This window comes from Leucopleurus acutus, assembly GCF_964270905.1.
Source record: "Leucopleurus acutus genome assembly, chromosome: 8".
Classification (NCBI taxonomy): Eukaryota; Metazoa; Chordata; class Mammalia; order Artiodactyla; family Delphinidae; genus Leucopleurus; species Leucopleurus acutus.
Genome location: NC_139151.1, coordinates 70,727,576 through 70,739,845, shown reverse-complemented (window position 1 = coordinate 70,739,845; position 12,270 = coordinate 70,727,576). Strand labels below are relative to the sequence as shown.

Here is a 12,270-nt window from a genome sequence, read left to right as displayed (position 1 = left end):
TAGTATATGTTCCCTGGAAAACCAGAGGTTGGTCTTGCATCTGGCCAGTCAGGCCAATTTGGGCAGTCAGACTTGGGGAAAAGGCAGGGCAGGTTTAGAAATCACAGGTGAAATATCCAGCCATGGCAGAGGCTAGGAGACCTGGATAGGTCTGGTCTGGGTTATTTCGCCCTCTGGTGGCTGAAATGCATCATGGCCGGGCAGGCCCAGAAAAGCAAGTAACTGCAGTCAGGACCGTCTCTTACCCAAGGGAAGAGAAAGGGAGTCAGAGCGTGACACACTTAGGGTCTTCAAGACATAGGGTGGTCTCCTGTGGCCTATGTTGTGCCATTTGTAAGCTCTGTAGAGCAGTGTCTTTGGCTGTTTGGTTCACCTTTGTGCACCCAGCACCAGGCCTGGCACACAGTAGATGCTCTGTAAATATTTGCTGAATGACGGCTCTGTTGAATGAAGTGCACAGTGGCCCACAGATATCCCAAACACATTTGTATGAGGACTTGGCCTGGCCTGAAACTGCATGAGACGAAATGCTCTCACCACATGAAGGATAGATCAGACAGGATGGGGGCAAACTGACGCCTGTGGAGTCGCTGGGTTCTGGGATCAGCAGGGGCTCCAGGGTTTAACGAGGTTGGTCCCCTGCCTTCAGACCTTTTCCCTTTGGCACCTCTGAAACAGCCAAAGGTCCGTGTTTTCTCAGGTCCACAAAAGAAGCTTCTACACACTGCCTTGGCAATGGAAGTGCATTTTGCGGTGTCCTAATTGGCCTGCCAGCCAGGGGAAAAAGTTCTTCCTTATCTCTAACCTAAATCCCTCCTGCTACAATGTAATCTGCTTCCTTCCTCTGCATCTGTCCTCATGGGAAATAACAGAAAAGAGCTTATTTCTTGCCATCTTTCACCAGAATGAAAGGTCTGCATGGGCTTAAATTCAAGTCCAGATTTGCCCTGGGATTGGATTTAGCTTGTTTTTGGAAGTTTCAATCAACCCCATTTTAATGTAGTTCAAGGAAGAAAAAAATTCCCTGAGGTGTGTGCAAAAGTTGCCTTTAGCGCTCTTGGCCCACGTCAAGGTTCACCAAGCTGAGGTTGCTGTTGGGTTTGTGTGAGACACTGGTGAGGGGAGGAGCTGGGGTCATTTTCCTCCTGAGAGCAGTAGATTCAATGTGGCTGCCTTCTGTCTGGGTCTTTTGTAGGGGCAGAAAGCACTATCACTTTCTTTCATCCCTCCACCCAGCCACCCAGACACCCATCCAAGGAGTGTTTGCTGAAGGGCTGCTAAGTACCAAGTCCCTGCTCTAGACAGTGGAGAAACAAACAGGAAATGGGAGGGAGTGGCAGGGGTGGGTGGATGGGAGAAGGAGGGTCAGGGAAGCTTTCTGGAGGTGAGGTTGGGAGGATGAGAAAGAGGCCATGGAGCCCAAGGAAGGAGAATCCCAGGCAGAGGAAAGAGCAGGGGCCGAGGTGGGTCAGTGTGGCTGGAGAGGTCAGATCACATCAAGGGTAGCTTTTAGGGTGACCATTTGTATCCTCAGGGCTTACTGGTCTAGTTATTTCGCCTTCCCCCTTCCCTTCCCTTGGCCTGTAGGAGGTTGCCTGGTACGGTAGATAGAACACGGGCTTTGGAGTCAGACCCAGATTCAGATCGGGACTGCACAGTGAACTGCCACTGTGATCTTAGCAAGTTACTGAAGTCTGCGGGCTCCTCCGCGTGCCTCATGGCGGGGGACAGGATGGGGGGAGCAGGTCCCAAACCCAACATCTGTGCCTCCCACCACCTTTCCTCAGCTCTCCAAACCAGAGAAGGTCTCCATCCCCGAGCGTTACGTGGAGCTGGATCCTGAAGACCCGCCCAGCCTGGAGGAGCTGCAGGCACGGCACCGCAAGGCCGAGAAGATCCGTAACATCCTTACCCGGTCCAGGTCAGCCCTCCTGCTGCCTGAGTCCTGACGACCCGCTAGGCCGACCCCAGGGGTGTCTCAGCTGAATGGGCCCCGGGCTGGGCTGGCCGGGGAGTGTGTCTTGCCAGGCCTCCGTCTCAGACCAGCGCTGCTCATGGGAAGGAGCAGGCCGGCTCTCAGCATGTCACCCGCAGATCAGCGAGGGAGCTTGCCCAGGTCATCCGGGAGGTCTAAAGCACTGAGAGGGCCATCCTAGGCCCTTGGCCCCAAATCTGGGTCCCGTGGCCCTGGCAAGCGTGGGGAGTGGAGCCAAGTGTGGTGGTGAAGTGGACACAGTTGGAGATAGGCCCCAAGGACGGCCCTCCCAGCCTTAGGGCCCTTGTTCCCTCACACAGACCCCCAGACCACAGCCAGGGGCCCAGCCTTGTCCTGAGGTGCCAGAGGCCTTGCCCACATCCCTGGAGGCCAGGATGGTAGCCTCAGAAACGTAAACTGGGTATTTGAGGGTCTCCCTTTCAGAGAGCGGTTAGCCTTTTCCCGTCTGGATTTACTAGGAGCATAGAGCTGGAGCTCTTATCTTGAGGTCTGTGATCCACCAAAGGAGGAACAAAGCTGTGACTAGGTGTTTGGGGAGAAGCATGTGCACCTTTGTCTGGAGAGAAGGTGCACCATTTTTATCTGATGCCCCCAAAAGGGTGAGGTCCTCCGGCCAGGGAGACTCTGCTCTCCTGAGGCAGGTGCCTGGGGGTGGCGAGGCCCACAGCTTGCTTTCTGGCTCTCCCACAGCATGTGCAACCTGCAGCCGGTGTCTGGCCAGGACCGGGATGGCGTGGCCGACCTGGACTCGCAGCTGCAGGCGCAGGAGCGCATCATCAACATCTCCTACGCCCTGGCCTCAGAGGCCTCCCAGCGCAGCAAGCAGGTGGCAGGTGAGGCCCTGGGGACAGCCTCTGAGGCTGGGCCACACCCCCTGCTCCTTGGGCTCAGGGCCTGGCATGGCCTGTCGGGGTCGGTGGAAAAGCAGGCGTCAGGCTCGCTAGATGAGGGACAGTGGTATGTTCCCCTGTCCCGGCGCACTGCAGGGCTTGCGAGGGGGACTGGGGCTCAGGAGTGTCCCGGGAGAGGGTGTATAGCTCATTCTTATATCTTCGGAGTGGTACTGCTATTCCGCTTTCTCTGAGGTTGTGGGTTGAGAACAGGTTTTTCCTGTTCTCCTGAGCTAAGGGGTCAAGGCTAAGGTTTCTGGCCTCACGAAGAAGGGGCAGGAAAGCCTTTTGGTGCTTGGATTTCTTGCCGGGACAAGGCAGAATGGGGCCCCTCTAACCCTCCCTGGGGTCCATGCTTTGGTTCCCAAATCAAAGTCACTGTTCACCTATCAGAGTGGCCTGTGCCAGAAAGCAGGACTTGGGAAGTGGGACTTCGCTGTCCAGTGGGAAAAAAATAGCATCATGGGATGGGAGGGTGTGTGTGTGCGCGCGCGCCAGGAAGGAGACTCCTGGCTCCTCTCCCCACCCACGTGTGCCCCCCCGTGTGAGCTCTCACAGTTCACCTAGTGCTGTTCCTCCCCAGATGCAGCTGCCACTGCATGTCTAGGTGGTGCCCTTGGCCAGGTGTGAGAGGGGTGGTCATAGAGCCTGAAGTGGGGTCACAGTCCCCACCAGCCCTCCAGCCCTGGCCAAAGGGTCTAGAAGTGACCACGGGTGGGGCCTGCTGGACCTTGAAGTGGCTGGCCCTGGGAAGCAGAACCATGGGTATGACCGAGGACAAGGGGCAGCCTGTTCTCTGTCTCCCAGCTCGGATCCCGTACAGAGTCGCTGAAGTCCCTGCTGTTCTGACTCCCCTGAGGACATGTGCGTGGGCTGAGAGGGGGTTTCCCTTGGGGAGACAGCACACGGCGTTCCCGGGCCCCTCCTCGTAATGATCCTGGGGCTCCCTGAGCCCATCGTGGCGATTTTGAATTCCTTCCCGTGTGCAGGGCTCTAGCAGGGGCACCTTCCCTGCCATAAAGTGCCCTCCTCTCTGGCCTGTGCTTGCTCTACCTATGTGGACCTACTGTCCTCGGCTTCCTTAACCACCAGCAGGCGAGCGTGCCCCAGACCTGACACCCGCAGTCACGTCCCTGCTCAGTGGCCACCTTTGCTGCAGCCTTTGCTCACTCTTGCTCCCTCTCTCCAGCTCAGAGACATTTCTGGGAACTGCAGGCCAGACCCCCGCCAGGCCCCATGGATATGCCCCCGCAAGCCCAGGCCGTTAGTGGTGGGCAGCGGGGCCCACGGCACCCCGGCCCTGCCGCTCAGGGCGTCTGGTGCTGCAGGAGCAGACGAGGAACCTAACGTGCCACTTAATTCCTATCTGCCCGTCTAGCGCAGCATCTGGCCCTCCTCCCGCCTAAAGCCCCCCTGTCCTCCAGGACGGTGCCACCTTACCCCCCCTTAAACAACGGACTCCACTACACCTTTGTCTAACACCTTCCAAGTAAGAGCCCCCCTCCTGGCGTGGCCCCTCACCTGGCGCTGAGCATGTCCCCTCCCCTCTGCTGCTGAGATGATTGCAGTGCCACCTGCTGACGCTTCCTTCCTTCCATGGGCAAAGCGGCTGCTGGGGAGACCCCTCCTGGACCGGTAGGCAGGTTGGGGGCTGATGATTTTTAGGAACTCAATGTTCAGCGGCTCCGATACAGTAGAAACTGTGTGATCCAAGCCCCCTGGCTCCCTGAAATCTCAGGAGGCAGAGCTGTGCCCCTTCCCGCCCCGCTGTCCTTCCTGCAGGCGGCCCAGTGCCCCAGGGGACCAGGGCAGGCCAGACGGCCAGCTTGGGAAGGAGGGGCGGTGGCTGGGAAGGACGAATTAGATCATGGCCTCTCCCCGTCAGGGCTTTGGCCAAAGAAACTGAAGAACCGGGAGCCTAGAAAAACCAGTTTTGCAGATGAGGACACGGGCCCTGTGAGGGGTGGGGGCTCATTCCAGTCACAAGGGAAGCTTCAGGAGGAGGCTGCCTGGGGCGATGGCCCTCACCCCTGCAGAACATTCCAGCACCCCTTCTGAGTCCTCCCCACGTGGGCATTTACTGGTGAGAGGAGGCAGCGTGGGAGTAGGGAGGGAGCGCTGGACCAGGAGTCGGGAGGCCGGGTCCAAGTCCAGGCTGTTGTTCTGAGTTCTTGGCTGTTGGCTCACCTGGACGGGGAGGGCGGATCAGGGGTCTCGGCAGCCCTCTCCCTGATGTTCCACTTCGTACGACTGTGCAGGGCTTCCCCTCTCATCCCTCTATACACTTAGGGTTAACGTTGCTGAGCACCTGCTCCGTGCCAGGCATTGCGCTGATCATCTCCTTTGACAACAACCCAATGGAGATATTCACCCGGTTTTACAGATGAGGAAGCGCAGCTCAGAGACCCTGAGGGACTTGCCCAAGGAGTTGCGGCTGTGTCAGAGCCAGGGCTCGAACCCCTTCTGTGCGAGTTCAGAGCCTCTGTTCTCCATCGCCACCCTGGGCCCACCTGGGCCACCTCCACTGGCCCACCTGGGCCACCCCCGGGGGCTCTAGATGTTTGGAGAAGGGAGTGCAGTGAGGGATGGCGGTGTGTGGTTGGGACGGAGGCATGGTCTTGGGCAAGTGTCCACCCGCCTGGGCGCTTCGCTGTCCTGAGGGTGGCAGGAGGAAGTCGGCCTGTTGGGCCAGGCTCTCGGGAGGTGTGAAGTAGGGACCTCGTGACTGAGGAACCCCGGGGAATGCTCCAGCCAGGTCTTTTGTAAAGGCTGCAGGGTCTTCTGGGGCCACGGGATGGTGTATGGTTTTCTCCTGGAGATCCGAGTGTGGTGACACCACCCCAGGCCACAGAGAGGCAGAGGAGAGGCTCTGTTCCTCTCTGCTTTTAGTGCCCCTGTGGTCATGAGATAGGCCTCTAATGCTCTTTTCAGAGCACACACACATTTCCTTGTACCCTTCCGGCACCCTCATTAGGAGATTGGTACAGTCACCCTGTTTTTAGATTAAGAAAACGAGGCCCATGAAAGCTGAGAGAGTTACCCAGAGTCCCTCAGCAAATGAAGGGCAGGGCCAGAACTGGACCCCAGAGTCCTCTTTGCTCAGGCCTTCTGCCCTATCAGAGCAGGGACCCAGTCTAGGGGCCAGCATGTGTCTGGCAAACTTCCTAGAAGTGGTGAGGGTGGAGGAAAGGTGGGACACCCGTTAGTCCTCGAAGCCAAGGGTCCCCCAGCAGCGGCCGCATTGCCCCAGCCCCCTGCTCTGCTGTTCTCTGTCTTGTCAGCCTGCCATTCCCTGTCACGTGTGCACAGACATGCCCACCGCCTGCTCCCCAGACGTGGGCTGGGGTCCTGCCAGCCTCTCATTGTCTCCTGTGCTTTTTGCCAGCCCAGGCAGTGACTGACCCGTGATCCAGCGTGCAGAGAAGTCTGGAGCCAGGGGCCAGTGGAACCAGTTTCCTCCGAGAAGATTGATCCTTCTTCCCCTTCCAGCTGAGCCGGGGTTCAGGCTGGAGGACAGAGCACCACCAGCTGTGGGGCATTCACCACAGGGCTAGGGCCTAAAACCCACGCTTGTTTTAGTTCAGACTCCTTTTTACATGTGACAAAGGCACTTTTAATACACACTGTAAAATACTGACTCTGTATTTTAGAATCAGGCTATATTTTATAATGTTCACCTCAAGGGCTGAGTGGCTGAGAAGGTGAGGATGCAGGATTTTGGAGCTGCACATACAGATTCAGGTACCGTTTGGGTGGTGGGTGTGGGTGGGAGCCGAAGGGCAGGGTGAGCAGAGGCCAGTCCAGCATCTGCTGAACTCAGGTGAGGTTGGATTGGAGATGTACTTCCAGTGGATTCCAGCGTTGGGCTCATTGGTGTGTTGTCCAGGGCAGTGATCAGCTGACCCTGACCTGGCCTGATGACCAGCTCTGTAGGGTGAAACTCCACCGAGCTGGCACGTGGAGCCTCGGCCTTGGGTCTGGCTTAGGCCCAAAGGTGTGTCCAAGAACTTTGGTTCCCAACCTGCCCATGAGGTTCTCTCAGCAAAGGGCTCTTCAAAAAATACAAAAACAGTTCGCTGTAATTAAAAAACAAAAACACTTTGAAATACAGAAAAGGTGAGAAGAAACACCTTTGATTTGTATCATAAGCAATAAACGTCACACTGGGTGGCATCTACCTACAGCTCCCCGAGTCCGCACTAGGCTGTGATAGGTAACCTGGGCTCGTTGCGGCTGGCCCCTGAGAACACAGGTCAGCCTACCCAGGACTTGGGTCAGGTGGCAGGTGGGCAGGCAGCGGACCCCTATTCTCCCTCATGGCCAGCAGGGCCATGATGACAGGACTATGACTTGACTTCCAGCCTAAAACGGGGAGGGCGCTGTTAAGCCAGGCGCAGTGTTTGTGGCCCTTTATGTAAGTCACGATATTCTGCATTCGGAAAATGAAGTTGGAAAAAAACAAAACAACTCCATTGGGTGGAGCCACACTTTAAATGAAAATTTGTCTTTGACTATGGTCAGAAAAATAATCTTGAATATATTTAGAAGTTGCCGTCTATTTTTAACTAACTCCATATGCTGCCAGTATCAACTTCATGACATTTGCCAAAATAAGATTTTATTTTTGCCTTTATAAAATTTTGTTGGAAAAAATGAAATGACTATTTTGCAAGAAAAAGTTAATTTAAATAAAACTGTAATGGTTTGAAAAAAAAAAAAATGTGATGTACAGATTAAACTATTAACCTGATATGCTTCCTGCCTTCTGCTGCCTATATTCTCCTGAGTGGCCTGTGTTAGGTTTTTTCCCGTTTCCTTGGAAAACCCCCAGTGTCAGCTCTGGATCCGGCAGTGTTCACCTATGAAGTCTCTCCTGATGACAGTTCCGTGACACGTGATTGACTCTGGAGGCCTGAGGGAGGAAGGCCTGCGCACTTGGGCCTTCGGCTGGGCTTCAGCAGCCGCTCAGGATGGCCCCCCACCTCGCCCCCGCCCGGCTGAGGGGCCGCCGGGCTGTGGACTCCTGTGCGGGGCTGGTTTGGCAGGCGGTCTGCAATCCCAGACAAAGGGAGGGACTCCGCAGGCCCTCTTCCAGCCCACACGCCTCCAGCTCGTTCCAATGAGGCGGGTTAGTGACGGACCATTGCAAACTGGACTTGTGTTTAATTCGTTTTGACTTGTGATATGTGCTTAAAGCAGAAGGCAAGAGGCCAGTTCAGTTTAGGGATGCGTGCGCTTCCAAGTTTGTTGCTATGGCAGTTTTTCTCTGTTGCCAAATAGGGCGCCCTCAGCTTAGAGTGACTTTCCAACTAGTTAAACTGGAGAAAATAGATACCAAGGCATTCTGAAGAGGGAATGCGGCTGCTTTTTTTAGCTACTGCTCTCCTTTTGAATTTTAAAATGAAAAATACTCTCTGGTTTTAAGCATTAGTTGGACCTATCTCCATAACCTATGAAAGGGAGGCAGGGGCGGTGGGGAGGAGGGTTTGTCCATAACTGAGTGCAAGGCAAGAAAAAAGGTACAGGAGGCCGCCCCGCCCCACAGGGTGACTCCTGCCGGGAGGAGGGGTAGCCTGTTCTGTAAGAATCGTGGCCCAAATTTCAAACAGAGAGCGTGACAGGCCCTCACCTCAGACTTCATGGAGAGCACGCGTGATCTGGAAAAGGCACCCTCCGGCTATGTCACGTGTGAGCAGGCGCATGGCCCGGCCCCCTTCTCCGCCCCCCTGGAGAGGACTCGTTACCTGAGGTAAGATGCCATCTGCGGAAGGACCGGCTGACCAGGGACCCTCCAGGTGGGGGGCCACTGGGAAACCCCACGTGGCCCAACGATTCCGGCTTTGCTTCTTTACCGGGACCCACGGGCCTGAGCAGAGTTTGAAACGATGGGATTGCAGTCAGCAGAGGGGGCATGAGCACGCTTCTGCACCCCTGCTGACATCCATTCCTGACTTTAACTCTAACCCAGGTCCCGGTCGAGCCCAGTATGTCTATCTTATTTTAGCAAGAACCAACAAGAACATTTTAGGATCTAGTATTAACAGGGGTTGGGAATAATCTTTTCCTAATGCCCACTTGACCCTTCTGAACTGCCCAGATTCTCAACATGTCCAGGGTGTTGTTTAAATGATTGAAGTTGAGATGTGTGTGCATTTGTGAGTGCACGTGAGGCAGATGTGCCCAGACTGATGCGGGTGTTGAAAGCAGGCCTTTTGTTTGCTCCCTTTCATTCACTTTTCTGCCCGCCTTTGTGTCTGGCTGGGGGGATGGGATCCGCAACTAGTCCCTTCTCCCTCTGACCCCTTGGCCACCTTCACTTAAGCTGGGTTCTAGAATTCTCCTGGCTGTTGTAGGTTGCAGCCTAAGGCCAGGGAAACCTCCATCTGCCCAAGGTCAGCTTGGGGATAGAAGGCATGGGGGGTGGAGTGGATGTGGACCCTGACTCAGCTGGACAAAAGCCCATTTTAGGCTTTGGGAGTTTCCCCCAGCTATGGTACAGAACTCTACGGCAAATCCTTTTGTGTTCGCACCAAGGGCGGGCAAGAAGCAGCGGATTATTTGTCTAATCCACAGATCACATCTCTGAGATGAGGCAGGCAAATGCTGGGAGCCCTCTGCTTCCGATTCAGCATCAGACACCGGGGCACATGAGGGACTTTGCCCATGTGGGTTGCGTGCCGTTACGAAAAGAACAAAGAGACGAGGCTGGGGGGGATGTGAAAAATGGCAGCCCCTCCCAGCCCGGTAAACACGCCATTGCTTTGCCATCTCCACTCCAAAGGCTACCACTTTCATTGCTCTCCGAGCAAAGAAACCTTTCTTCAGAGCGAGTGGCAGGGTACAAAGGCAGAGTACAAAATGTGCACACATCACAGTCCCCGCAATTCTGTTTGAACAAGCATATTGATTGGGTCTGACCTTGTTACATTTTTTTCCTATTATTTGAAAAGGTGCATCTAAGTGTAGTGAATTGAACCAGCGGAACTGAACTTTCCATGAAAACTTCTCGAGGTATTTCTTTAGTTCAAAGCTTTTGAATTTTAAAGGGCATTTTTAATACGAGTCTGTTGAGTATTCTCTGCCACAGCCCAACAAGGGATGTTAAATGCAGATGAGGATGGAGCGAGGGCACCCGTGGGGTGGACGTGCCCACACAGCGGAGGGTGCGGGTCATGGTTGGAGGGTGCAGGCCAGCCCAGGAAGGGCTAAGCTTTGGGGAGAGAGGCCGAGCCTGCGGAGCAGCACACACAGACCCCAAAAAGGATCTCTCTGAGCTCACTGGGGACAGCTTAGGAGACAGGGAAGAGGTTTCCCAGCTGAGCTTCTCAAAGGCTTTTATGTGTAGAGCTGAGAAGTACTTGCTAGGGGCCCCTTCTGATGGGCGAGGGTTTTGTCCTTGGGAATAAGGGGCTCCTTACTCAGCCACTCGCTTTCTCTTACACTGTGTTTTAGAACTGAGCAGGAATAAGAGGCACAGCCCCGTGGCTGAGGTCACAGAGTCAGAAAAGAAGCTGCCACTGTCCTCAGCCCTTGACGTCACTTAACAATTGCAGGTGCTTTCCTGCTGAGCCCTGAGCTGCATCCTGATCGTCAACTGATTTGACGTCTTAGGACGTTTTGCTGATCGTGTGGGCCACAGCAGTGGTCCCTCTTGCCATCCTGGCCTGGGCCCTTGGAAGCATCCGGAGTCACATTTTTCCTCCACACAAGGGGCCTCTCCCGGCCCACTGAAGGCACACAGCCGCCGCCTTTGAGTGAGTTCCAAGGGTCTGTTTGCCTCCGGCGGCCTCTTGGATCTAGAAAGCACCTCCTTTCTAGACCCAGAATTCGAGATCAGAGGCAGAATCATCCCAGGGAGGAGCTGGAAAATCAGGTCCTGTGCTGGAAGAACCCAGGACTTGGGCATCTCAGCAAAATCCTTTCAGTGTCCTTGCCAAATCTCCAGCCTAGAAGATTGGCCTGGGAAGGTCAAAACGGGGTCAGAATCGCAATAACAAATGGTAGAAGATACCCAGTCTTCTCTGCCCACAACTGGGGACACCAGCCCCATTCAGATTCCTCTTACCTCTTGTGGGAGCCCCCAAGGGTGTCTCACATACACTCTGAAATTAGTGTTTTTGGCTGTCACATTCGGGCCTTCCTGCTGTTATCTGTGTTTCCTGAGGCCACACTACCCAGTGGATACCAGTGAAGTTCCAATGACAGTAAAAACTCAGGTTTCATGGCCGCTGCCCCGCTTCTGCTCACAATGAGGGTCCAGGTCCTGTGTCCATGTCTTCCCAGTCATTTCTGGGGTCCCGAGGCATATCTTACGTGAGCTCACCACTGGCCTCTCAAGCTGCAGTTCTTCCACTTGCAGCTCCTGGATGTCATCAAGCCATGAAGCCACTGCCTGTGTCCCAGGGAGACCGTCCCTGCCCAGCTCACAGCCCTCTCCCGGCGCTGCAGACCCTCGAAGTGCCTGATGAGTGTGTCTCACCGCGAGTCCTCCCTGGCCAAGCCCAGGCCGCAGTCTGCATGCACGTAGGAGAACTTGTGCTCCCTAATTCTGTGGCTCTCGGGTCCCAGAGAAGGTTTTGTGCGCTCTGGTTCACCCAGAGCCCTGGGGAGAGCCACTTCTTCAAGCTTCTGCTCAGGTCCCCTGTCTGTGGGGCTCAGACACGTTCTCTATGTTTCCTCCTCCCTCACCCCAAATAACAATTTGTTATTTCTTATGATTCTGCAACCTGGGCTGGGCTCAGCTGGGCAGGTCTTTTGCTCCATGTGGTGAGGGGGCACTGGGGTGTCCAGGGTGGTTTCCTCACTCACATGTCTGGCACCCCAGCTGGGATGGCTTGGGGAGCTGGGAGCTGGCTGGGCTTCTCCGTCTTTCCACACGGCCTCCCCACGTGTCTGCTCCGTCTTACAGCGTGAAGGTCTCAGGGTAGTTGGACTTTTTACCTGAGCTGGCTTCCAAGGGCAGCAAAGCTGCCAGGCCTTTTGAAGCGTAGATCTGGAATTGGCACAGGGTGACTTCCTCCGCATTCTCTTGACCAAGGCCAGGCACAGGCCAGCCAGCTTAAAGGGGAGGGAATTAGATTCCACCCCTTGATGGGTGGAGTGGCATGCACGTGCAGACGGAGGGGATGGACGGCGGCCGTCTTGGAGACTGTCTACCACAGGACTCCTTCCTCATTCTCCTACAGCCACTGAAGCATTTAACAGCCAGTTCAGTCGCCCCAGCTTTCTCTTCCCCTGTAGTGGACAGCTGGGAGCCACATATCCTGGACGGAGTAACCACAGGATGCAAGCCGACTGGTCCTAAATCTCCACTTGGAAGGGGACTACCCAGCAGAGGCCCTGAGGCCCACGGCTCACTTCGCATGAGTGAGAAATAAACTTTGA

General features: G+C 55.3%; 1 protein-coding gene across 7 annotated transcripts in view; it reads left to right on the top strand.

The window, feature by feature from the left end:
• Positions 1–6,982, top strand: part of PLEKHA7 (pleckstrin homology domain containing A7) — a gene marked incomplete at its 5' end in the record, with an annotated part of 210,850 nt that extends 203,868 nt beyond the window's left edge. For 4 of the 7 annotated variants that reach the window (XM_082843986.1, XM_082843984.1, XM_082843988.1 and 1 more), the window contains 3 exons: positions 1,788–1,921; positions 2,687–2,829; positions 6,272–6,982. In XM_082843986.1, coding sequence (XP_082700112.1) covers positions 1,788–1,921; positions 2,687–2,829; positions 6,272–6,294 — 300 coding nt within the window. In that variant the 3' untranslated portion in view covers positions 6,295–6,982. Of the gene's footprint in view, positions 1–1,787; positions 1,922–2,686; positions 2,830–4,264; positions 4,423–6,271 lie in introns of those variants that run through there. The other 3 variants (XM_082843989.1, XM_082843990.1, XM_082843985.1) reach the window with 2 other exon arrangements.
• Between the last annotated feature and the right edge of the window lie 5,288 nt (positions 6,983–12,270).